Source organism: Balaenoptera ricei, chromosome 15 (assembly GCF_028023285.1).
Source record: "Balaenoptera ricei isolate mBalRic1 chromosome 15, mBalRic1.hap2, whole genome shotgun sequence".
NCBI lineage: Eukaryota > Metazoa > Chordata > Mammalia > Artiodactyla > Balaenopteridae > Balaenoptera > Balaenoptera ricei.
The window spans coordinates 16,796,444-16,822,627 of NC_082653.1; the positions used below are offsets into that span (position 1 = coordinate 16,796,444).

At 50.1% G+C, this 26,184-nt stretch overlaps 2 protein-coding genes across 3 annotated transcripts in view; both read right to left on the reverse strand.

The window, feature by feature from the left end:
• The window catches only part of IFT52 (intraflagellar transport 52), a 28,955-nt gene extending 27,098 nt beyond the window's left edge, over positions 1 to 1,857 (reverse strand). The window contains exon 1 of the mRNA XM_059897084.1: positions 1,681 to 1,857. Within this exon, the coding sequence (XP_059753067.1) occupies positions 1,681 to 1,701 (21 nt within the window). The 5' untranslated portion in view covers positions 1,702 to 1,857. The remainder of the gene's footprint in view (positions 1 to 1,680) is intronic.
• Positions 1,858 to 3,316: 1,459 nt separating this feature from the next.
• On the reverse strand, positions 3,317 to 25,118 carry SGK2 (serum/glucocorticoid regulated kinase 2). Of its 2 annotated transcripts, none has more exons than XM_059896425.1 (14): positions 24,941 to 25,118; positions 18,174 to 18,233; positions 17,587 to 17,636; positions 17,023 to 17,080; positions 16,732 to 16,815; positions 15,317 to 15,448; positions 14,124 to 14,236; positions 13,792 to 13,828; positions 12,658 to 12,744; positions 10,120 to 10,215; positions 9,297 to 9,452; positions 7,072 to 7,161; positions 5,476 to 5,681; positions 3,317 to 3,677 (listed from the first exon to the last, which is right to left on the reverse strand). In XM_059896425.1, exons 2-13 carry the CDS (start codon positions 18,207 to 18,209, stop codon positions 5,517 to 5,519), a joined length of 1,104 nt encoding a protein of 367 aa, XP_059752408.1. In that variant the 5' UTR covers positions 18,210 to 18,233; positions 24,941 to 25,118; the 3' UTR covers positions 3,317 to 3,677; positions 5,476 to 5,516. The 2 variants fall into 2 exon arrangements, with proteins under 2 accessions (XP_059752408.1, XP_059752409.1); XM_059896426.1 differs by lacking the exon at positions 24,941 to 25,118 and adding an exon at positions 19,380 to 19,545.
• Positions 25,119 to 26,184: the final 1,066 nt, after the last annotated feature.

Below are 26,184 nucleotides of genomic sequence, written 5' to 3' on the forward strand. Positions count from 1 at the left end.
GCGTCTGGAGCCTGTGCTCCGCGACGGGAGGGGCCGCGATAGTGAGAGGCCCGCGCACCGCGATGAAGAGTGGCCTCCACTTGCCGCAGCTGGGGAGAGCCCTCGCGCGGAGACGAAGATCCAACACAGCCATAAATAAATAAATTAAAAAAAAAAAAAAAAAAAAAAAAAAAAAAGAATACTACAAACATCATCTCTGAACATGATTTTTCGTGCACTTTGCATATCTATAGAATTCCTACCTGTTGAATGGCTAAGTAAATTATTTCCAAATTGCCCTCCAAAAAACTGTACTAATTTTTACTTCCACTAATGCTAATACATTTCTGTTTCCACACAATCCTATTTTTAATTTTTTTAATCTTTGCTAATAAGATAGGCAAAAAAAATCCTTATTATTTTAATTTGCACTTTGAAATTAGTGAGATGGCCATCTTTCACTGTTTATATTGGCCACTTGTATTTCTTCTGATTTTCTTGTTCATATACTCTGCTATTGGGTTTAAAATTTTTCCAATTGATCATTAAATAAATACTTCCATAAGTTTATTTGTCTTTAGACTTAGCTGCTGGTAGTTTTTTTTGGTTTAGTTTGCTTGAATTTTGCAGGCCACACAGAAAGTTTTAAATTTTATAGGGTTGAAAGCATTAACCTTTTCCTTTCTGGCTTCTGGATTGCATGACATATTTAGAAGAGTTTTTACCATGCTAAGATTATAAATACATCCAACAATGCTTTCTCCTAGTACTTTTATGATGTCAAAATTTTTAAGACTTAAATTTTAGTCCATTTGGACTTTATTTTGGTGCTTTAATTTTGTTATTGTTTTAATTACTAGCAAGCTGCCTGACACCAATCCATCCTTTCTATGCTAATTTAAAATACCACCTTGCCTATATAATAAATCCCTAAAAACTGAATTTTATTATGAATTCTATATATTCTATCTGCCTGTAAGTTCCTGCCCAGTTCCATACTATTTTAATTACTACAGCTTTATAATATGTATGTTATAATACTTGGTGGTGCTGATACGAGCTAATCTCTCTTATTACTCTTAAGTTTTAGAATTTTTCTCGTTAGTCCCACATACTTATTTTTTAGATTGAACTTTAAAATCATTTTGTCAGGTTAAAAAAAAAAATTCCCCCATGATCCCACCACAGCTATCTTTTCATGTTTCATTCCATCCATGCCCATGCTTATTTTCACAGTGTACATACAACATTGTATTCTGCTTTCTGATTAGGTTAGTGGTTGCGTGGTTATGCCATAATAAACTCAATCTTCATGAGCATCTTTTCAATTTTTTGCCATCGTAGACCCTACTGAAATGGACATATTTCTGTTTCTGCCATTAATTATTTTTGCCGTAGGACAGATTCCTAAGAGCAGGATTCCTAGAAAAAGGGACTACGATGTCACGTTATGGTTTCTTGTCCAGTGCTCTTTCATACTCAGCAGGATGACTAAACATCTCCCAGCCAAAGGCGAGTTAGATTCGAGCCCAGTCTGAGGTCCGGGATCCGGGCCTATTATCTGCGCCCCCCCCTTTTACTTTACCCTAGCGGACCTCGATTTTCTCTAAGACGGGCCCAGCGGCCTCGAGGACAGTCCGGCGAGGCCCTCGCCAATTCCCAACGCCTCGGCCGGCCCACCACGGTCGGAGTCCGTCTTACCTGAGGCCCAGTGACCACCATCTTCACCTGACACCGCCCAGCATCCCGCGGCCAGGTATCCAAGGCCGCTTAGCAACTGCGGAGGCGAAGCTGCGCGCTGGCAGGGCGTGGACCCGGGCGTAGATCTACCTCCGGAGCGACGTGATGACGACAGGACGGAAGAGGCCGATTTACCTAGCTAGCGAGGAGGGAGAAGTGTGGGTGGGGGCAGGGGGCGGGACTAATGTGGGACTGTACCATTATTTTAGATGAGGGGTAAATCCAAATAGAATGTGGATTAACTTTAGGCCAAAGATAAACTCATTTCATTTTCTCCTTTAATACCCAGTCTCATTAAAGCCTGATAAAAATGATAGGCCCCAAGGGCCCAAACTTCGCCCCACCCTGAGGGAGGAGACTAGTGGAGGTTTCCGGCGGAGAGTGCGGAAGGCACAGACTTGATCCCAAGGGCGCAGGCGCAGAGCGGTGGCCCGACGCGGGGCGGAGCTTTGCGACTGCGGCCGTGTGGCGGTGTAGCCCTATTGAGAACGTGGGACTCTAGGCCCGGCGCGCGTTATAGGAGGGTTTCAGCGCCCTGGGAGGCCGGGGAGGACCTCCAGGAGGAGGGTGGGCAGGTTTAGTGGTGAGGGTGGGAATATGAGAGAGTTCTTTCTGTTTGATTAGCCCCGCATCTCTGAGCGCAACAGTGCCACGCCCAGGATGTGGCGGTGAACCAGCCTCTGGGCATCCCCTGGCGGCGAGTTAGACCTGACCAGATTCTACCAAAAAATAAAAATATAAACTGTTTTAAGGGAGCTGTGAGAGACCGAAGCTGGGCAGACAGGGGTCCCCGTTGAGCAGAAAAGTGAGAGAAGAATGGTTCATTAAGGCAAGGGTTGGGGAAGGGCATTTGGGCAGAAGGAACTGCTTATACGGAAGAGCCATCGCCAAGTACGGTTTGCCCTGCTGTCGCCGTGAAAATGAGAAACCAGACGCCGGTAACCACAAACAGGCAGCTCTTCTCCCCAGGGGAGGGCTCAGTGCCTGCCCTGAGGGAGCGTGGACGTGTGTGCAATGCAGCTGTCTCGCCGGCTCAAACCGATGAGAGCACAGACTTTAGAATTTTTGTTACAGTCTTCAGCGGGTACAGAGTAGTCGGAGTTTTAGGGTCTTAAAACACACACACTACTCCTGTTGCTTTTTCACAACTACTGTGACTGCAAAGTGAAAAAGTGAAGAAGAGGGTGATTGTGATTTCTCTTCCTGAGGATGCTGTCTTTTGGTACCAAATTGGGTGAATACAGTTTGCAGTCAGTCTTTGCCAGAAGACCAAAAAAGTAGCTGCCCAGAGCACTTCTTCCACTATTGGAGGTTGTGGACAGAGCAAGGGCCTTAGAATCAGCTGCCACCAAGTTCAGTTCCTGGCTGTGCCTTGTACCATCTGGGTGACCTTGGGCAAGTTGCTTACTATCTCTGAGTGAAAGTTTCTTACCTGTAAAGTAAGGTTAATAATTTCTAAATGCTGGCTTATTGTGAGGATTGTAGATAATGCATATGCAGCTCAGAATGTGCTCAATAAACCGAGGTGTGAACATATCTGTTCTGATATTGAACAGATCAATTCAAGATTCATAATTTTTCATTTTTATTTTCTATCCTGGTGAAAATTTTGTGATTTTACAGTCTTAGAGCAGATAGAACCATTACGTGTTTCACAACCCATAGCAGGTTGTATACTTTGACAATACTATCACATTTCTGACAACTACGCTCTGTTGCTTTTTGCTTTGGGAAGTTGGGGGATTTTGGCCTCTCCCTCATATTTCACATTTGTCTATTAGCAGACGGTATTAAGATGGAAATCAAATCATAGTGTTTCTCAGAATTCACAGCACATATCAAAGGATAATAGTAGCTCTTCTTGACTCAGCTTTGATCCCCAGTAGGTCAGTGTCAGTGTCATTGGTGTGTTTTCCATGGTCTTCCAGCTTCATCCCCCATAAACCTGGGGCAGGGGGCTGGGTAAACAAAAATGTAAGGCAAAGAGTGGGACTGAGTTAAGAGGAAAATGCAGTAAAATCACCAGCACACACTGATGTTAAGAAAGTTTTTCTCTTGTTCACAAATCAGAAAGCTAATAAGACCACCATGAAGTAGGTGATGAACCACAAGCTTGTGAAAAAGACTTTTGTTGCACTGAAATAAGGCAGCAAGATCCATCAGGCAAGTGCAGGGTGTCCTGGACTCATGGGGTGTTATATGCTCACATTCTGTCCAATCAGAATTGCTTTTAGAAATGGCTAATCACCAGGACTGTACCAGCCCCAGCCTGGGCTCCCTATGGCCCTAGACCTGCCAAACATACAGAGGCATGTGAGGTAGAGCACAGCATGAACTTGGCAGCCAGGCTCAGACAATGAGCGTCCAATTGAACGCCTCCTCTTCAAGACCCCGTTTCCCATAACCGGGCTTGGCTCTCCTTAGAGATTTTGAAAGTCATTCTGCTTGGATTTAACAGAGTGAGAGGCAGACCAGCACAAAGGTTACCTGTGAGAGCCCCAGAGTCAGCTTATATGGCTCCAAGTCCCAGCTCTGGCTCTTATTAGCTATGTGACCTCCAGGCAGGGTACAACTTCTCTGACTCTGTTTCTTCATTGTTAAAAAGGGGATAGTTCCTACATCGGGGTTGTTTTGATGAAAACTGAGACTTGAAAAAGTCTAGCACAGAAACTGGTTCAGCATAGGCAGATGTTCTCAAGCTGACTTTGACCAGTTAAGCAAAAAAGGAGTGGTTAACAGGATCAGAATCTCTCAAAATCATTGAGAAAACTAGAGAATAAGACTCAAGGATTCCCAGGAATGACAGGAATGATGCTGCAGCACTGATCTGATGAGGAAACTGATGCTGCCAATAAGTACCAATTGCTATATCGTTGCCACTTCTACACCAGGAACTCAGTTTTGTGGGTGTTGTTACCGCAGCTACCACATGAAAGAGAGCTCCCAGTTCCTTCCTTGAGTCAAAAATCTGGCACAGGTGCATCCTGAGGCCACATGCCTGGGCCCGAGCCGCAGGGGGGGCTGGGAAAGTTAGTATCTAGTATTTTCAGCTACTGTAAGTGGAGGTAGTTATTGCCTCTCATTATGGCTCATAAAACAGGAGATTCCCTGAATATAGGAAGAGGTTCAGATGCCAGGCAGACAAACCTAACAAATGTGCAATCCACCCACCCAAAGAAAGACATCATCGACATAGAAAAATTAGAGGGTGTTGGGTGATACCCTATAGGCTTGTTACATCTCCGTCATTTTACACATTGAGATCAAAATCCAAACACCAAGAGACCCTCTGGTAAAGAGGTGCTGGTTGCCTACCCAACACTCTCCCCTTCTCTCTTAGTGTTGGAACCCCTGTGTTATTGTGGGGAGTAATGTGCCCGGTTAATCAGACATATATCCCAACCTCCATTACAGGTAGGGTGGATGGCTACTGAGATGCAAGCAGAAGTCATTGGGTGGGGCTGCTGGGGAAGCTCTATAAAGGTGCCCTTTTGCCATTTCCTCCTTTTTCCCTGCCCAGCACACAGAAGCAGTGGTTAGAGCTCCAGCACCATCTTATGATAACATAATAATCCTAATAGTAGAAGCCACTTGCCAAGGACGGCAGAGCAGAAATACAGAAAGCCTCTGATGACCTGTCATACCAGCCCTGGACCACCTAACATCACCCTTATTTTATGGGCTGGGAAAAAAAAATCTTATTTAAGCTATTGTTACTCTGGGTCTCTGTGACTAGCAGCTGAAGGTAATTCTTACAGATACAAGCTGGCTTCAGTGGTTTCACAGGTGCTTCTCTTCTAGCAATCTAAGACGGCATCATCCTCCGGTGCATAGGAAAATCCCAGGAAGGCACTTGAGGCCCCAGAACTGCTGGCCATAGTGTCGGGAGTGCAGCCAATGGACTTTGACACAGCTTCTTGGGTGAACTCTGGGTCAAAGTGTTTCAAGTCAGCAGGTCCTGCCTGTGAATATAAGACAATGATAAGAAGGGAACACTGGGGTCAGAGCTGCCAAAGGAGCCCACAGCCATGAGAGAGACGTTAGTGATGCCCTCTGAGTGCCCCAGGGGCATCCTTACTTAATTGTCACTTATCCATGCATTTACATTGGTCATTGTATTCCATGAGGTCCAATAACAATCTATCAATTCCTCCATCCCCCACCCCAGTACCCTACCTGCTCCACACCAACCCCCCAGACGCTGCTGGTAGGAAGTAGATTGTGACATGAATGCAGTATAAATCAAGGACATAAAACATGTGCACAACAGATACAGTACAGAGAACAAACTAGTGGTTCCCAGAGGGGAGAGGGGTGGGAGGAAGGGTAAAATAGGTGAAGGGGATTAAGAGGTACAAACTACTAGGTATAAAATAAATAAGTTACAAGGATATAATGGACAGCACAGGGAATATAGTAATATTTTATAATAACTTCGTATGGAGTATAATGTATAAAATTATCAAATTACTATGTTGTACACCTGAAACTAATATAATACTGTAAGTCAACTATATCTCAATAATAAATAAATAAATAAAAATACATTCACATTCTTTGACTTGGTAATTCCCCAATTGGAATCCATCTTAAGGAAATAATCACAACTGTGGGCATAGATATACACTTAAAGCTATTCATCAGTCCATTATGATAAAGAAAAAATGGTAATAACCTAAAGTTCACCATTAGGAATGTGGTAGAATATGTTGCCAACATAGGGCTGAAATATTATACAGTCACTTAAAATCATACTTATAATGTCTTATATGACATAGTAAATAATGACATAGTTTTTAGCAAAAAGAAAGAGGGGAGAGATGATATTTATATATATGAAGTGTGACCTATGTAAAAAACATAGAAAAGACTTGAAGGAAACATGCCAGTGGTGCTTTCTCTTGGGTAGCGAGATAATAAGCTTTTTCTCCTTGATGCTTTAAACATCTGTTTTACACACTTTCTAGAAAGAGTACATGCCATTTTTATTATCAGGAAAAAAGCTAAACATAGAAAGAAAATCTTTACAGGGCTTCTCTCTGTCTGGGTGTGCTCCATGACACAGTGCTTTAAAAACTGTAAAGAGCGCTGCGACGAGGGTTATTGGTGCTAAAAGTAAAGAAGTGGCAGCCTGGCTCCTCACACAGAGCTCAACTGGCAGTCAGGACTTCTGGGCTCTAGACCCAATTCTGCCTCTAACTTATGGGGTGGCCTTGGACAAATCATTGAGCCTCTTGGACCCTTGGTTCTCCCATCTGTAGAAAGAGAGCGGGCTCAGATACCCTCCCCAGATACCCTCCAAGCTTCCATCAGCCCTGGGAATCCAGAATCTAGAATGTGAAGACCTCTTACCACATTTGGGTTGAAGGGTGGAGTCAGCCTCTTGTGGTACAAGTCGTCCCAGTTTATGGGGCTGAAGAATACATGGTTCTTTATCTCAAGCTGCAGGAAGAAGGTACTGATCAGAAGTAGCCCTTTCCATTGGCGTTCCCACCCCACCTCACATGCCTCGGAGCTCCAACTCTATTGGCAACTGGTTGTCAAGCCCTAAACTCTTCACTAGGAAGGTGACTTGCCATTCTGGTTGGTTTTCTGGGACAAAGGAGTGTCCGCAGTTAGACTTCTCCCCTTCGCCATTATCTCGAACTCCAGCCTTCTCCTCGTAGCAGTTGTTTATTCCACAGCTATTTACTGAGCACCTACTCTGTACCATACTAGGCTGTAGAGGTATGTCAGTGAACAAGACAGCAGAACCTGCTCTTGGGGGCCCCGGGGGATCTTGGGGAGCCCCTGTCCCCCATTCTGCTTCAGTGCATCCTGACTCTTCCAGAATTCTAACCAGAGAAATAGAGCAAATCGACTCACTAAGGAAGATTTGGGAAATAAAGCCCCAAGAAAAGCTGCAGTTTCCCAAAGATCCAGAATTTAGGATTCAGCCCTGGGCGTGATTCACCACTTCTCTACTAATCCAAACCAGTGGTGGCACGAACTTCCACCTGTTCCAGCAGGACCCTCTCTCTATCTGTGTTTCTCAATGATTCTCTGGCTCCATATCAAAACCCCCCGGGGGGTTGCTAAAAAGCCAGATCCAAACTATTTCCAGACGAACACCCAAGAAACTGGTAACACTCATTGCCCCCAAATTGAAAAAACTCAGTGGCTGGAGGGACTTTTTCTGAATATCCTTTGGATTTTGATCTATGGGAATGTATACCTTATTTTAAAAATCATACATATTTTTTAAGATGCAAATTTCCTCTGGGAAGGAGGGGACCTGTCTTCATGAAAGCCCTGTTCTTTAGGCTGTCCAGGGATGGGTAGGCAAATGCCCTAAGTGTTGTTACACTTCACAGTATCTTGCATATAGGGCAGTTTGTACAAACACTTAAAAAGCACTACGTGGGCTTCCCTGGTGGCGCAGTGGTTAAGAATCTGCCTGCCAATGCAGGGGACATGGGTTCGAGCCCTGGTCTGGGAAGATCCCACATGCCGCGGAGCAACTGGGCCCGTGAGCCACAACTACTGAGCCTGCGCGTCTGGAGCCTGTGCTGCGCAACGGGAGAGGCCGCGATAGTGAGAGGCCCGCGCGCCGCGATGAAGAGTGGCCCCCGCTCGCCGCAACTAGAGAAAGCCCTCGCACAGAAACGAAGACCCAACACAGCCAAAAATAAATAAATAAATTTAAAAAAAAAAAAAGGAAAAAGCACTACGTGCCAGAGACTAGCCTAAGTGTTTGTATATATTATTTAATCTTCATAAGAGCTCTGAACTGGGTGCTGTTATTACAGATGGGGAGACAGACGCACAGAGAGAGGTTAGCCACGTGCCCAGGCTCCTGCACCTAGTAATTGGTAGAGGGGGGATCTGAACCCACGTAGTCTGTCTCACAATCCATGCATCTCAACTTCTACGCTAGAAGAGCAAACTTCTAGGGAGCATGCACAGTTGGGAAAAATTATGGACCATAAGATACAAAAAGGCCAAAAACCAACTGCCACTTCTGAGGTGCTGGGAGAAAAAGCAGGATACCGGGCATGAGCCCTGCACACAACACCACCAAGGGGGTGGGCAGATCACCTAAGCCACCCCTCCTGCCCAACCCACAGATCTGCCCCTACTCTCACCCCATTTAAGGAACGAGTCCACCCTCCTCAGAGAGCAAGCAAGGGCACCTGTTACTTTCTTTTGCCCCCTCGTGCTATATAGCACAAGTCCCAAGAAAGCCTTGCCTGAATTCCTGTCTGGCCTCTTATCGTTTTGTCATACTCTGTAATAATTTGTGTTTGTTTGTCTGCCTTCCCCTCATAAACTTAATAAGGGCAGAGGCCCAGTCTAACGAATCCCTAGCATTTAGCTCAATGCCTGGCACATAGTAGGTGCTCCATAAATACTGGTTGAATAAAAGTGTTCGAATGAAGGAAATAAGTATGCAGCAGCAGCTGTGAATCTCCAAATGTGTGAATTAGCAGTTGCCTGGTTTTAGAAAACAGCTGGATGCATGTCACTGCTTCTGGGTTGCCTCTGCAGGAAGCTGAGAGCCCCACGAGGGGCCAGTGTTCCACTGGCAGGTCACTTACAAAGTCTGTTTTGGAGCCCAGCCGCTGCCTCTGGTCCTTGTGAAGAAGGGCTTGCAGGAGGTCGCAGGCGGCCACTGTCAGGCCCCCAGGGATCCGTAGCGGCTGGTTCAGAATGTTCTCATACATCTGGGACACATCTTGGCTGTAGAAGGGCGGCTGGTGAGAGAGAGACGGGAGGATCATCCATGCTAAAGTGGGCACGGTTCTCAGGGACACTTGGAGCAAAGTGGGCAGCTGGAAGGCTTCAGCCAGACCTGTGTCTGTGCGATGGCTCACGTGGCAGATTGGAGCGAGACAGAGACCTAAGGGCATCCAGCACCGCGGACAGGCTGTTGGGAAGGCCAAGAAGTCTCTCCCTACCAGTGTGAGGCTTGTGGATCCCCCAGGTGCCTCCTCTATCCCATGTCTCTCAATCCAGCTTGTGCAACGACTTTGCACTTTGCAAAGTTAACAGTTTCCTGTCATTTCATCCCAGCCTCACAACCATCCTTTGAGACAGGTTGTAATTTTTCAGATGAGAAGAGCAGGCAGCCTAGGATTGGGTCCAGGGGCTGGTTCCACAACCTCCCAGCACTGTGACCTTTCTGGGTCTCAGTTTCCTAGTCAGGAGGCACCACAGGAGTAACATGTGAGACGGTATGTTGTAAAGTGCGGAACTGACTTTATTGAAAAAATATATCTAATCCTTGTATTCACTTTGGCAACATCTTTTTTCAGCTTGGAGAGGAGTGGTGGCTCATTCAGTTCCTCAAGGAGCCTGAGGAGGCCACACAAGGGACAGATCCACCCCCATCTCTTCCAGAGTCCGCTACACCCCACTCACCAGGCCATGCAGCATCTCGTAGAGAACGGCCCCCAAGGACCACCAGTCCACTGCCCGATCATAAGGCTCTTTACGAAGCACTTCTGGAGCCAGGTACTGTTGAGGGGAAATACATTTATCTGAAAGACACTCAGCCTCCGTCTCCCCATTTGTAAGCAAGGCACTTGGAGGAAAAGCTCAACAGCGGTTGATCCTGCTGTGTTATTTACTTGTCTGTGCATATGTTTATTCAGCATCCATTTGTCAAAGACCTGATTTGCGTGGGGCTCTTTGCCAGTGTGCTAGGGACATAGAGGAGATCAGGCAGGACTGCCCTGTACAGTTGTATGTGTTGTGCACCACACAAAAGTACCAGCCAAATGGGTAAAGGGGGCTGCAAGCCTGGCTATGATCAACTTACCAAGCCATAACCCTAGTATAGGGGTGCATCTGACAACTGACATATATTTATTTATTTTAAAAATTTACTTATTTATTATTTATGGCCATGTTGGGTTTTTGTTTCTGTGCAGGCTTTCTCTAGCTGCAGTAAGTGGGGGCTACTCTTTGCTGCAGTGCGTGGGCTTCTCATTGCGGTGGCTTCTCCTGTTGTGGAGCATGGACTCTAGGTGCACGGGCTTCAGTAGTTGTGGCACGTGGGCTTAGTTGTTATGCGGCATGTGGGATCTTCCTGGACCAGGGCTCGAACCCATGTCCCCTGCATTGGCAGGTGGATTCTTAACCACTGTGCCACCAGGGAAGTCCCAACTGACATATATTTAAAGGGGAATTTTTTGGGCATTTTTCTGCCCAAAGTGGGTGCCTTTATCGAATTTGCTCAAAAGCATCCAATCAGTGTCTTGGGACTAGGAAAGCCCTGGGAATACTCATGGGGCAGTGGGAAGACTAACGGATAAAGTGTAAGTCAGTGTGGCACATGCTTGCACTGGAAATCTTAGTAACAGATGAATGGAAAGGAGTCAGGAAAGAGGAGGTGGCGCTTGAGTTCCTCCTGACAGCTGAATGCGTGCCTTGTATCTGTGCCTTGCGCAAGGAGAGAACCTGAGGCAGAGCTGTGCTTCCTGCCAAACCCGAGGGCTTGGTGGCCTCTTAGCCTGGTGTCTCTGCCACTGAGGAAAGGGGTCTCAGCAACAGACAAAGCCACTTCGGGAGACTGTGCGTATGGAGAGGGGCAGGGAATTACGCAGACCTGAGCCCTACTGGGTGTGTGGTCACAAGCAGGTCATTGAACCTCCTAGAACCTTGGTTTCCTCATCCACATAATGGGACCGCAGAATCCCTCCCTAGGGGCTGTGTTAAGGACACATGCTAACATATGTGTTACCCCTTGAACAATGGGAGCAACTGTGGTTACTCCTGTCTGTGCTCCCAGCACCATGGCAGTGGCTGAGTCATGGAAGAGACTTGTCAGGGCCACGTGTCTCCGACACCATCCAAGGTGCCGTATCCCCTGCTCCTCGCCCCAGCAGTGTCCAAGGAAGTGTCGGCTGGGCTTTTAGGCTTTGGGAGGCCAGTTCTGTCCGTGGACGCCCTGCCATACCCAAACACAGACAATAGCTCCTGCTTAGAGAGGCCGTCTGTCCATCAGCTCCCCTAAAACCAAACTGAGGAGACAGCTGAAATCTGAGACCCAGATTTTCAAGCGCATGGAGAAAAACAAAAGCTAAATTCCTGTCCCATGCCAGTTTGGGAGGACTTGCCAGCCCTTCACAGCCTCAGTCCCCCACCCCCAATCCAGACATCTGTCCAAGCAGCTGGGAAACCCTTTGGGCCCAAGGTCCAAGGAGTTTAAGGAGTTTAAGGAAAGGTTTTTAACCCCAAAGCTGCAGGGAGGCCTTGGCAGGACAGAGAGATTTATGTGAATTACTGCTGAGACTCACAAATTTTAACCCTCCAGGATCTTGGTGGCTGGAAGAAGGAGGTAGACCAGTGTCTTTACCCTTGCAAACCTCGATCTTAACTGTCAGGCCAGGGCCTCCTGTGGCACATGGACTTCACCCTGTAGGGCAGTGCTGTCCAATACAGTAGCCACTAGCCACGCATGGCTGCCGAACATTTGAAATGTGGCTGATCTGAGCTGAGAGGGACCATAAGTATAAAAGGCACACCAGGTCAAAGACTTAGTTAGAAAAAAAAGAATAAAATATTTCAACAATTTTATGTTGATTGTATGTTGACATGATACTATTTTGCCTGTGCTGGGTTAAATAAAATATATTACTAAAATTGATTTCTCCTCTTTCTTTTTTCTTTTTAAATGTGGTTGCTGGAAATTTTTAAATTGCATATATGGTTTGCATTTCTGTTTCTATTTCTATCGGACAGCACTGCTGCAGAGTTTCACCAGCCGGGTCCCAGCAGCCCCTAGAGCTGTTGCCCCCATGACACAGAGGAGGGAACCAAGGCTGAGTGTACAGCCAGCTCGGGAAAGTGCTTGGGTGGAAGAAGTGAGTCCCTCTGGTATAACCTGGTGGCCCTAATCAGGAGCTGTGGCCTCATCCACTCCCAGCCTTGCCCCTCCCAGGAGGTTTAGCTTACCTCGGGGGTGCCACAAAACGTGGACGTGGTCTCCTCGGGCTCTACACCTTCCTTGCAGAGGCCAAAATCCGTCAGCACCACGTGTCCCTATAGTGGAGGGAGGGCAGGGGTGGGAGGGTGGTCTGAGCCAAAGGTATACCCAGGTCTATCCCCAAAGCCTGGATGCCACATCTGGGGCAGCGACCGTGGGGTCTGATGTCCCTGGCAAAGGCACGGGCTGGCGGCTCCACTCAGAGACTCAGTGCTTCTAATCTGGATCCTAAGAGCAGCAGAGGGGCCAGGTGGGGAGATGGCATTGCACTGTCTATCCCCAGCTCATCACAAACTCAGATCGACAACCTACAACAGCAGCAGTTCCAGAATGTTCTCGCTGGAGGGGCGTAGTGGCAGCAGCCCCCTTAACAGAGGGCTGGGGACCCAGCAAGCACGCCTTGTGGCAGCTGAGCGAGAGGGTGGTTGGTAGAGCAGTGAGTGGATGCTGCGGGGCTCTGTCCAGATCCCCCCTTTAGGAGCTGTCCCGCCCATCCCCCCATGCTGGGCCATTGCCCTCATCCAAAGTCATGCCCCCTCTCAAGGGGCAATCCCCATCCAATGACTGGTCAATGTAGGGGCACAGATGCCCAGCCTCCTTGCCTCAGTTTGGAACAGTTCTGAAGAGCCATCCCAGCTCAGGCCCACCCCACCCCTGTCAGATCAGCTGAGGAGGCCTCACTTGCAACCACAGGGCAGGTGAGCTTCTTCCTCTGCCCAGCCCTGCCTCCTCACCCCCTTAAGCGTGGATCTCTTGAGAGCGTTCCCCAGGAGACTTCTGCACCCAGTGCTCCATCTCAGAGTCTATTTCCAGGGAACGCAGTCTATGACACGGAAGGACTACAAAATCCTCGAGCCTCCACAGGGCTCCACCCCTGCCCCCCACCCCGTATACACATACATGCACATGGATACGTAGCCACGTGTACACATAACGCACATGTGTGTACATATATGCGGGTACGTGTGTACACAGGCATAGGCACACATGCGCACACATACTTGAATGCGTCCCTAGCCACAGGCACGCATGCACAATGCGTGCACACACACTCATGGGCACACAGCACACACGCGCACGCGCACACACACATACCCACCAACCTGGCAGTCCAAAAGAATGTTCTCTGGTTTCAGGTCCCTGCAGAAAATGAGAGAAAAGGGCGCTGTGATGTCACAGCTGCTTAGTGATGTGAGCTGGGGACCGGGGTCCTGCAAGAGGACTGTTCATGGAGACGCAGAGATGCACAGGGAGAGCCCGAGGAGGATGGGCGCTCAATCCCAGGAAGGAGGAGGCTTCCCCTCGCTGGCGGGCCCTCCTCCTCAGACAGAGGACCAAGTTCACCAGGATTTCAGCAGGATCTGGGGGTCCATACAACGCCTGGCTGTGGGGGCAGAAGGGCCAGGCCTAGCTCTGAGCCACAGGCAGGCCTCACCTGTAAATGATGTTGAGGGAGTGCAGGTAGCCAATGGCGCTGGCCACCTCGGCGGCGTAAAACCGGGCCCGGGGCTCCAGGAACCGGCGCTCCCGCTGCAGGTGGAAGAAGAGCTGGAGGGGGAGGAGACATGTGAGCGGGTTCCTGGGGGGCTCCAGCTCCTCGAGTGTGGGGTGGGGGACAGCTGGCCAAGTGACCCACTCTCTAAGCTGCAATGTCCTCATACAAAGAAGGGCATGCTGGCCCCTGCCCCACAGAGCGGGCAAGGTGTCAGCAAGAAAGATGAATTAGCAGGGATGGAGCACCTACTGAGTTTCAGCCTCCAGCCAAACCCTTTCACGTCTCTAATCTCCTTTCATCTTCCTGACTACCTTCCAGGTATCAAGTAGGAGGCCAGTTTCACAGAAAAGGAAACTGGAAGAGTCAGAGCAGTCAGGTGACTTGCCCAAGGTCACGTACTGTAACTGGCAGAGATGTGATGTGAACCTGGGTGTGTCAAAGATGTGCTTTTCCTCCAACCCAGGTGATAAAATGATTATGATGGTCAAACTGAGCCTGGATTAGATCTGCTCCTGGGCCAGTTGCTTTGGTCCATTTGGCTGACAAAGAAAGCCCTTTACCTCCACCAGGGAATTTAGGGATGCAGGACAAAAACTTCCCTCTTGGCATCAGGCTAAAGAGCATGAGGTCACACAGGTTAAATCTGGGGTCACTGAGAAGGGCCATCTTGTCATCTTGCTCAGAGAGGCAGAAGAGGGAGCCCAGCTTATCCCAGCTGTGCTTCTGGGTCACCAGGTGGCCTCACATCATTCCCACAGGGACTGGTCACTCCCATGCAGTGGTCTTTGGTGTAAGATGGGGGCATTAAAAATACTGACCACAGAGCTCCTCTAACATTGACTTTTCCCAGGTCCACTGAAGGGATTCTGGGCAGCTCTGCGTGGAAGTCAAGTAATGATAATGGCTGGGAGTTAGATAGACCCGCCTTCAAATCCTGTCCCTGCCTGGTACAGGCTGAGTGGCCTTGAGCAAGTGAGTTACCTGCCCAAGCCTCGGTTTTTTTCAGCTGCAGAATGGGTCTGTTGTAAGGATGAGGGGAGATTGTTCCAGAACCTGGGGCACCATGAGCATGTGGGATGGAAAGCTCCTCCTGAGAGCCGGGCAGGGAAGGCGCCAGGTGGACCTATACCCACCTCTCCCCCGTTGACATAGTCCAGCACAAAGTAGAGTTTCTCCGGCGTCTGGAAGGAGTAGCGCAGGCCCACGAGGAAGGGGTGGCACATGTTCTTCAGGAGCACGCTGCGCTCCGCCATGATATGGCTCTGCTGCAGAGTCACACAGACGGGCCGTGTCACCGCCTACACGGCCACCCCACCCAAGACCTTCTCGTGCCCCTGCTCAAACACCCACCGTGGCTCCTCACTGCCCTGAAAGCCAAGCCCAGGCTCCTTGCTTAGCATCCAGGACTCTGTGTGGTCCACCTCATCCCCAACCAGTCCACGTGGGTGCACCTCCAGCCCTGGATCCAAATGCCCCGCCCGCCTCCCTGGGACAGTAAGCAAAGCTATGTGAATACCGCATAAATGAGTCCCAAGGACAATCCTGCAGAGGGAAGAAGCTGAGCGCTATCCACATTCAGCCTTGATTGCTGTTCCCCTGCCAGGATGCCATTGTCAGACCATCAGAATCCTATCTTCAAGGCCAGCTGCAAGGCCACCTCCTTCAGCTTTCTGAAGGACACCTGCCCTTCGATGTCCTTGTTAGCATTAATTCCCTCTCCTGAGTCCTCCAACTTGACATTCAGTTCTCTCTCAGGGCCCGCTCTGTCCTTCTCATGGAGTTGGTGTTAAGAGACTCAAGTCAGGGCTTCCCTGGTGGCGCAGTGGTTAAGAACCCGCCTGCCAGTGCAAGGGACACGGGTTCGAGCCCTGGTCCGCGACGATCCCACATGCCGCGGAGCAACTAAGCCCGTGCGCCACAACTACTGAGCCTGAGCTCTAGAGCCCGCAAGCCACAACTACTGAGCCCACGTGCCACAACTACTGAAGCCTGCATGCCTAGAGCCCGTGCTCCACAACAAGAGAAGCCACGACAATGAGAAGCCTGCTCACCGTAACTAAAGAAAGCCCACGCGCAGCAACGAAGACCCAATACAGCCAAAAATAAATAAATAAATAAATAAATTAATTAAAAAAAAAAAAAAAGAGCCCTTCTCTTAAAAAAAAAAAAAAATAGAGACTCAAGTCAGCAGAAGTATCTAGAACTCCCAGATGGCTGGAGCTTGCAGGGCCTTTGGAGAGCCTGAAGTGTGACCCCCCACGTTGCACAGATGGGGAGGCTGGCACCTAACAGAGCAGAGGACTGGTCCACCATGGAGCCCTGAATCTTTAGGGGAAGGCAGAGGGCCGGGCCGGGTCCCCTGCAGGCCCTTGGGGTAAGGTGGCTAGCCTGCCTTCCTGGGGAAGGGTCAGCATCCTGGGCACCACCTGGCCCCCCTGCTGGGTCACCTCTGTGCCCAGAGTTGGGACCCATCTTTGGAAGCCACCTGAGGCTGGGGGCGGGGCCGTCAAGAAGCAGAGAGGAGATGCCTGGGTCCAAGCCCTGGTACCTCTTTCTTCTTTAAGATGGACTTTTTCTGTAGCACCTTCACTGCGTAGAACATCCCGTCGGACTTGTGCTTGGCCAGTAGGACCTGAGCAGAAAGACGAATGCAGAACCCGTGGGTGACTACTCCTCCAGGCTTTGTATTTCTCGGTGGCAGTGCAGGCCTCCAGCCCCTGCCCTGCGCCCATGATTCTGCAGGTTGTAAGCTCCCTCTCTGCATGTGCAAGTAACAGCAGGGGGCAGAAGAGGCCGGAGAAGGGGAGACCCAGGCCTTCCATGCTCACGGGTCACTCACCTTCCCGTAGTTTCCTTTACCAATGACTTTGAGGAAGTCGAAGTCGGTGGGCCGGGCACTGGGGGACGAGGGAGAAACACGGGTCAGCATTTGCAAGCTTGGGAAACTTGATGCTTTAGTTCAAATCAGAGCTTCTTTTTAACTTTGAAGCTGGAGAAGGCAGGGAGCTTTCTAAGAATGCCATGTTCTCCCAGCCAAGAGGGTCTTATAAGACTGGCCCCTGCCCCTGGGGATCTCACAATCGAGTAAAAACAGACAAGGTCGGGAGAAAACCAGACGCAACAGCATAGAAGGCAAAGGAATCTGACCTCCAAAGACTGAGAAGTGCCTGGAGGGTGGGGAGCTGCTAGTAATGCAGACTTTGGGGGGATACTTCAGCCACAGGGCTCAGCATGGGCAGAGGCTGGGGAATTAGTGGGAGATGAAGCTAGGGGCCGGTCCTAGGCCCAGATGGCAGAGGATCTTGACGCTGGACCAGAGAATTGGATTATATTCCCAAGGTGAGGGGGGAGCCAGGTATGAGGGGAGCCAGGGAGGAAATTTATATGAGAGATGAGAACTCACTTTGGGTTGGCCGAAGGCCCCAGGTTGATATTCCCATTGGCCCTTGGGGGCTAAAGACATTTAAAGAAAGAAGTGATTAAAATCAGAGGGTCCCTACTCCTTGGCCCCCTCTCTTTCCCCTGGTCCAAGCCCTGCTGCTTTTCCAATATCTCTACTAAGCTTCTTCCCTCCCTCCCTTTCTCCCTTCCTTCTTTCCATCCACCTGCCAACCCACCCACCATCTCACCTGCTTCACACAACAGCCTTGGGAGGCTGCTGGCCGTTGTACCAAATGTGAGCGTGAGGAAACTGAAGCCCAGAGAAGAGCCATCCAAGGACTTCCAGGATGCCCCACTGGCATGAGAACGCAGGTGTCCTCAGGTCCAATCCCATGATTTTCTACCCCATTTACTTCTTGAAGCCCTTGCCCAAGTCTCTTCTCTCTTTACCCTGCAAACGGCCCAGTTCTGTGGGCTCACAGTGATCCCTGTGGGCACCCCCAGTCCTGGGACCGCCCACCGGCTGACTGGGACTTCCAGGGATTTCCTCAGCCTTGGGAAGAAGTGAGCCCCCTCCGGTGGTGGGTGGGGGAACCAAGACCCACTCACCTGCAGACTGGGGGTCCCAGCCAGGCTAGAGTCCATCTTGTAACAGTGATCAGGTGGGCTCTGGGGACACAAGGAGAAGCAGGATGAGAGAGCTGATGTTGGAGAATTAGTGTCACCTGTCTGGGGCCTTAGGCACCGCTGCCCTCTCCACCCTTCCCCAACCCAGACACCTGCCCGAGGCCAGTAACCCCTGCGTGGGACAAGAAATGATATCCCCTGGATCCAGCCTCTCCCATCAAACGTCTCAGGAGGGAGAGAGGGAGGATGGTCAGGAGTGGCCCCTCCTAGGCTGAGTCTTTTCAAGGTTTGAGGACAGCCAGGGCAGCAAGATCCTTGTGAGTCAGGGCAACTCTGGATATCTGGGATGGCCAAGGCTGGAAGGACTCTTGCAGAGCATGAAGTCTGAACCCTTCCCCCCATTTCACTGCGGGGGGAGTCTGAGGCCCAGAAAGGGACTTGCCTAGGGTCCCGCAGCTTGTGAGGGGCAGGCTGGGCTCCCGCAGATCCCATACAGGCATGTTGCAACCCTGGATCCCTGTGGACAGCCCCGGGCTGGGCTCTGTGCTGACTATTATCTCTCTGCCACAGAGACTTCCACCTAATGTCCCTGGAAGGGCAGCTGCCCTGGGGACCCTGGGCCAGAGCCATGGACAGACCCACTGACCTATGTCTCTTTGAGATGAAACAGTGGAGAGTGTGACCAACGGTCTCTGTGGCCAGGAGCATATGTCTTCCCTGCCCCCAGCCTGCAGGGTGGAGGAGGCCGGTATGTCCAGGCCCTGGCTCAGCGTGCCCAGGACCCCATAGCCCTATCCCTGCTTGGAAGATCAAGGCCAAGAACCGAGATCTCACCTGGGAACCCAGTTGCTCATGGGGGCTGCTGGGCACTGTACATCCCAGGAGCACAGCTTTGGCCTACTGTGGGACCTGGGCTGCAGTAGAGACCACCCGTCTTTACAAAGGGATCCCTGGAGCAATCACCCCCTGGCCTTCCTGGGAGCTGAGAAAGTGACCACAGGGGAAGCGAGGGAATGGCCCAGCCCTGTGAAGCCCTGAGAGAGTGAGCCACAGAACTGCCCAGGTAGGGAGTGCGGCCTGGCTTCAGCCAGGACCCCGTGCCTGTGCTCCCACAGGCAGCCCACACGCCCCCCTGGCCTGGCCCTGACAGCCCCTCTGCCAGGCCCCGGCCTCCCCAGCCCCACGTACCTGCGCAGCCTGAGGAGAGGCCGCTGGGAGAACCAGTGGTTGGAGCCGGAGGATGGGCAGCAGACAAGAGAGCCTCTCTCTGTTCTCCCAACAAGGGCCGAAGTGTCTGTGCCTGGCGCCGGCCCGGCCCCGGCACCCAGCTCGGAACTCCCGGCCGCAGCAAGGGGGCTGTTGATGTCACACGGGAGCCAGCGGGGCTTAAGAAGGGACCGAAGACCTCTGTTCCCTTGGGGACATCGCCTCCCCCTGGGGGGTGTGGGTGGAATGGGGTGAGCGACAGCTGCCGGAGAGCCCGGGCGACGCTGGGGCTTGTTAGAATGCGTGTGAGCGTGTGGGGCAAGGAGTGTGTGTGCAGGTGTTTCGTGCAGAAATGTGTGTCCGTGTGTCTGTCTGTCTGGTGTATCAGTGTGTCCCTGTATGTCAGGGTATTTGTGCATCAGTGTGACCACGTTTGTATAATTTTGTCGGTGTGTCTGTACATCTGTGACTCTCTGTTCTCACTGTGTGGAGATGTGCTTCAGTGAGTCTCTGTGTAGTGTAGTGTGTGGACATGGCAGTGTGTACCTCTATATATGTTAACGTGCTGTGTGTATGTGTGTAAGTGTGAGTCTGTGTGATACCTGTGTGTGACAGTCGTCATTGTGAGTCTGTGTTCATATCGGTGTATATCAGTAAATTGTGTGTGTGTGTTGTATGTGTGTGTGTGTGTGTGTGTGTGTGTGTGTGTGTGTGTGTGTGTGTGTAGGGGGCCTGTCTGTGAGGAGACATGTTCCCCCGGGCCTACCAAGGCCTGGTGCAGACCATCTAGGGCTGAAGATGAGGTTCCAGAGACCTCACCGTGGCAGCCGAGAGCCCTTTGCCTCCCAAGAACCCGCAGGTGTTTCAGCGCCTGGGTGTCTGGTTCAGTCAGCGTGGCCTTGGTCTTTGCTGAACACCTGGCCCTTTGGGCCTTTCCCTGCCGGCCCTCCGGGGCTCTGGCTGCTGTCTCCAGGGCAGGGCTGGTTGGCTGTGTAAGAGCCAGGAAGCAGGGTCCCGGTGGCACCCTGGTGCATGAAGGCCTTGCTGCCTGGTGCGATAATCAGGTACTCATAGGGTCCCTTCCTCTCTCTCACAGAGGTTATATGGGGTGTTCTGGGGAATGAAGCAGTTGACAGGGCCTGACACAGCTCCTGCCCTTCTGGAACTTTCTGTGTGGTTACCACATGCCACACCCAGACCTCTGTAGTTCACCACAGGGTGGATATCTGTGCAGCTGGGGCTGAGGGGGTTGGTCAGGGAGGGACCTAAGCCCAGTGGCCTTGGGGGTTCTCTGTGGGCTCCGAAGTGGGGGTGTCATACAAGGAAAACCCAAGAACTGTATCAGAGCTCTCCATTTTTTAAGAACAGAAATGTTGAACCAATACACAGATGGACAGGATATCATGTTGGCAAAACAAATGCCCAGAACGAGGACATTTCTTTTCAATGACAAGACACTGATGCAGCCTTCATTTAGGAGCACTGCTTAGAACAGGAAAACAATAATGAAAATAATCATAACCTCAGTGTCCCACCGTAGGGCGCTTCAGAATACCCGCCGGCTGTAATAGCTCCCTCTCTGGAACTTACATCCCTCTTGAGAGACTGTCCCACTGCTATGTTCCCTTCTCAGTTAAAGTCCTTGAAAGAGTTGTCTGGACTTAGTCCCCTCTCCTCCTCCTTTTCTCTCTTGAACCCATTCCAAAGAGGCTGTCATCCCAACATGCCTCCAAAAGAGTGGACCAATGACCTCCTGTGCCAGAGCCAGCGATGGATTCTTTGTCCTCATCTAAGTCAGTGTCTCTGAGGACATAACCTGCTTTTCACAGCTGGCTTGAGGATCTCCCGGTTTCCCTCCTGTCTCGTGGATTGCTCCTTCTTCAGATCTTCCACTGGATTCCCCTCTTTTTTACCCTGAAACACTGGCCCGGCCTCTATCTATACTTGTTCCCCAGTTGACCACAGCCAGTTTAATGGTTTTAAGTGTCGACTAAACGCCACAATTTCCAAACTCATCTCTCTAGTTCTGCTTCTCTCCTGACTCTGGCTTCTCCAACACTTCACTAGTTAGATGCCTAGAGGCGCTTCACTCTTAACGTGTCCAGAATGAAAGTCTTGACCTTGATTCCTTCCACTCTGCCCCAGACTGCTCCTCCCTCTGACATCCATCTCAGTAATGGTACTACCACCTACTCAAAAGTTCAAGCCACCAACTCGGAATTCATTCTAGAAACTCTGCAACCTCATCCCTCCTCCATTCCACCGTGAAATCCCATTAGACTCCACCTTCAAAATATATCCAGAAACTACTGCAACCTGTCCTGAGCCACCATCATCACTTGCGTGGATTATTGCCCTAGCATCCCTACTGTGTCCCTATTTCTTTTTTTTTTTTTTTATTAATTTTTATTGGAGTAGAGTTGCTTTACAATGTTGGGTTCGTTTCTTCTCTACAGCAAAGTGAATCAGTTATATGTATACATATATCCCCTCCTTTTTGGATTTCCTTCCCATTCAGGTCAGCACAGATCATTGAGTAGAGTTCCCTGTGCTATACAGTAGGTTCTCATTACTTATCTGTTTTATACATAGTAGTGTATATATGTCAATCCCAATCTCCCATTTCATCCCACCCCTCTCTTCCCTCCTTGTTATCCATAAGTTTGTTCTCTACATTTGTAATTCTGTTTCTGCTTTGCCAATAAGTTCATCTGTACTATTTTTCTAGATTCCACATATAAGCGATATTACACAATGTTTGTTTTTCTCTTTCAGACTTACTTCACTCTGTATGACACTCTCTAGGTCCATCCACATCTCTGCAAATGACACTATATCGTTCCTTTTTATGGCTGAGTAATATTCCATTGTATATATGCCTGTGTCCCTATTTCTATCTTGAGCCTCTACAATCTTTCTTCACCAAAGCCAGAGTGACTCTTTAAAACTGGAAATCAGATCACGTGACTTTGTTGCTCAAAAACTCCATTGTTCTTCCCACCACACTTAGGATTCAGATCCAAAGTCTTTACCACGGTCAACAAGATTCCACCTGAGCCGGCTCCCATCTCCATCTCCACCTAGGTCTCCAGGCCCTCCCTCTCACTACGCTAGAAACTTTTTGCTGTTCCTCAAACGCACAGAGCGCCCTCTAGCCTCCTGTCCCTTGCACTTATGTTTCCATCTGCTTAGAATATTCTTCCCCCAGATGTCTGCATGGCTGGCTTCCACTAACATCACAGAGGTCTCTGCTAAAATATCACCTCTCAGAGAGGACTTTTCTGATTGTGCATAACTGATTGTCCCGGTTTGTCTCGGACTTAGGGGTTTCCTGGGATGTGATACTTTCAGTGCTTAAACCAGTACAGTCCTGGGCAAACCAGGATGGTTGGCCACACCGCAATACAAGTCCCACCGGTTCCCCATCCACATTTTCTGCTTTATATTTTACTTTGTAACACATCACTCTCTGACACCTTATCCTGCAACTCTTTAATTGTTTATTTTCTGTCTTGAACTAGAACATCGGCTCTGCAAGGGCAAAGACTTTTCTTGTTCACTGTTGAATCTCCAGCATCTAGGTCAGAACCTGGAATGCGGTTGGTGCTCAGTACCTATTTGACTAATGAATCAAGGGATGAACTGATAAGATAAATTATAGTACATACATAAAATGGAAAATTACCCAGCTAAAAAATGGTATACAAGGGCTTCCCTGGTGGTACAGTGGTTAAGAATCCTCCTGCCAATGCAGGGGACACAGGTTCGAGCCCTGGTCTGGGAAGATCCCACATGCTGTGGAGCAACTAAACCCGTGCGCCACAGCTACTGAGCCTGTACTCTAGAGCCTGCGAGCCACAACTACTGAAGCCCGTGCACCTAGAGCCCATGCTCCACAACAAGAGAAGCCACTGCAATGAGAAGCCTGCGCACCGCAATGAAGAGGAGCCCCTGCTCACTACAACTAGAGAAAGCCCGCGTGCAGCAACGAAAACCCAACACAGCCAAAAATAAATAAATAAAATAAATAAATTTAGTTTAAAAATGGTATACAAGCCTATGTGAATCAAAACAGGAACATACATGTGATACAAGGTCAAGGCAAAAAGCAGGTTTCCAAATGGTAGGTGACCAGGAATACCATCTTTGTAAAGAAAGTAAAGACATGCACATAACCACCAAAAAAATGGCTGGAGGGACATGACCCAAGGTGACAGTGGGTTAGGTTCTTTTTTATCTTTGTACCACTGTGTAAAAATTCTCAAAGTGTTGCTGTTCACTTAATACTTAGGTACTAAGTCCTGGTGGGAGCTTTGACATGCTTGCTGCCCCCAAACACACTCTCCCATCCCCTTGACTGCGACTCCCACACCTGAGCAAACTCTCAGCATCTTTCTCTCCTGGTACCACTGCCCTATGATTTTTCTGGCCAGAGGCTGAATGAACATCGATACTTTTTCCCCGACTCTTCAGACCTACAGAGACCCCTGCAAACTCCCGGGGGGGTGGGGTGGGTAGTCCAAGCTCCTCCGTGAACCCTCCAGCCTGTTCCTCCCCCTAACTTGCCCCAGCCTAGACTTGCATCCCTCTGCCCCATCACTACACTGACCTGCCCCCATCTCCCTGGACCTGCTGAATGCAGTGGGAGTGCGGGTGGTGTCACACAGCTCCCTCTTGTTGGAACACTCCCCTGACCAATCTGGTCTGCTCAGGTAACCTTTGCATCTGTCCTCACTCGCCTTCTCCAGAAGCCCCGCCAGACCACCCCCAGTGCCATGAACCCTAGCTCCCTTCCTTGTGCCCACTTCTGTTATTACACTGTCTTCACTCTACTGTCATTTATTCCTTTACAAGCCTGCCTGCCCAGTGCCTAGCAATGACATACCAATGACAGTGCATACCAACTGGGTCTTATTCTGTTCCTGCAGTGCCATGGGTTAGGAACTATCATCATTGCTGTTTTAAAGAGGAGGAAACAGGCACGGAGAGGCAAAGTGACTTGACTGAGACATCTAGGTAGTAAATGATATAACTGGGTTTTGAACCCAGGCAGTCTGACTCCAAAGCCCATGGCCTGGAATTTCAGGAAGAAGTTAGGAATTTAGAAAAGAAAGGAATGAAGTTAGTGGGAAGGAAGTTAGGATTAAATGGGTTAGTTAGGAAGAAAGAAAATTAGGCAGCTGAGAAGGCAGAGAATTAGTTGAGAGGGAAGGAAGGAAAGGAGCAAAGAAGGGATGGAGGTGGACTTCCCCGGCGGTCCAGTGGTTAAGACTCCACACTTCCACTGCAGGGGGTTTGGGTTCGATCTCTGATTGGGGAACTAAAGATCCCACAAAAAAAAAAAAAGAAAAAAGAAGAAGAAGAAGGAAGGGAGGAGGGAAATGATAGAAAAAATGAAGGAAGGGAGTTAGCAAGGAGGGTGTTAGGAAGGAAAGGAAGTCAATAGGGTAGTTAGAAAGGAAATTAGCTAGGTAACTAGTTCCCCAGTTTGGTAGACCAACAGGCCGGCCGGCAGGTGCCCTGCTCACGGCTGAGCCGCTCACCTGAGAACGCTGGATCCCAGCTCAGGTCCTGGGCAGCAGCCCCGTGCCCAGCTCTGCCTTCCGGCCTCTCTGCATGGTCCCTCTGACCTGAAACCCAACCCTGACTTGTCGAACAACCTTCCTGGTCAGGAGCGACCTGTCACCCACTCGCTCAGGCTCCCAAACCAGCTGAAGTTCAACCTCCCAGCCCTGCTGGCTGGGAACCGGCTGCAGGGCTTTCCGGTTACTAATTAACCGCTGGACCTGAATCACGAAGCTGGCTGCTCCCACTGGCTCCTCCACGGGGCCCTGCCCTGGGGACCCTTTTGAAAAAGGTACAGCACAGCTTAAGTTGTGTGACCTTGGGCAAGCGACTCCAGCTCCCTGAGCCTCATGTGAATTGGTGATGACGGTGTGTGTTCTGCCTAACAGGGAGGAACTCTGAAGTCCCTTTAACACTGTCACATTTCACTCTCTGAAATCTTCCCTCCGCCCCCCTCCACCGATCCCCGCCTCCAATTCCAGCTCAAATGCTGACTCTCCCACATAGCCTTCCCTGATTCCATCAGCGGAGTCACTTGCCCTTTCTCTTAGAACCTGGAGAACTGACCATGGAAAGGGCTTGTCTTGCACAGCTCTCCCTGATGGGGACCACCCGCCTCTGGGATTAGCCCAATCGTGGATCCATCCAGGGAGGGGCAGCTCATTCCCTCGGGAGCCAGCCTCATCACCTGATACCTCTGGCACTCTCTTGTGTTGAGCCAAAGCCGGGGCACAGAGCTCACCTGGTCTTGCACTGCCTGGGCACCGTCCTGGGAGGAGAACCATGGCTGAGCTGAGACCCATGCCCCGCTCTGCCTTTTGGAGAACTGAGGCTCAGGCACCAGGGCTCAGCTCGCCCCAGGCTTTCTCCTGCTTGATCTGAAGCTGCCCAGACCAAGGGTTCTAACTCAGGGCAGGGGTAGGGCCTGGCCTGCTGGACAGGTGAGAAAACCTCCGCCCAGTGCCCCCTTCTTAGCAGGCAACTCAAGAGTCTGACTTCCATGCTGCCTCCTTCGCTGCCTTTTTATTAAAATGTCAATAACTTCCCAGTCGTCCTAGTGCCTTAGAAACTGGCTGCTCTAATGTGCTCTGGAGGAACCCTGCACACCTCATTCCTGGCCTCCGCCAACACACAGTGGCAGGTGTCTGGCTCCTGCCCCGACAGAAGTGGCGGCTGGCCAAGGGCACCAAGCAAACCAGGGCAGAGCCCCGGGTCCTGCCCC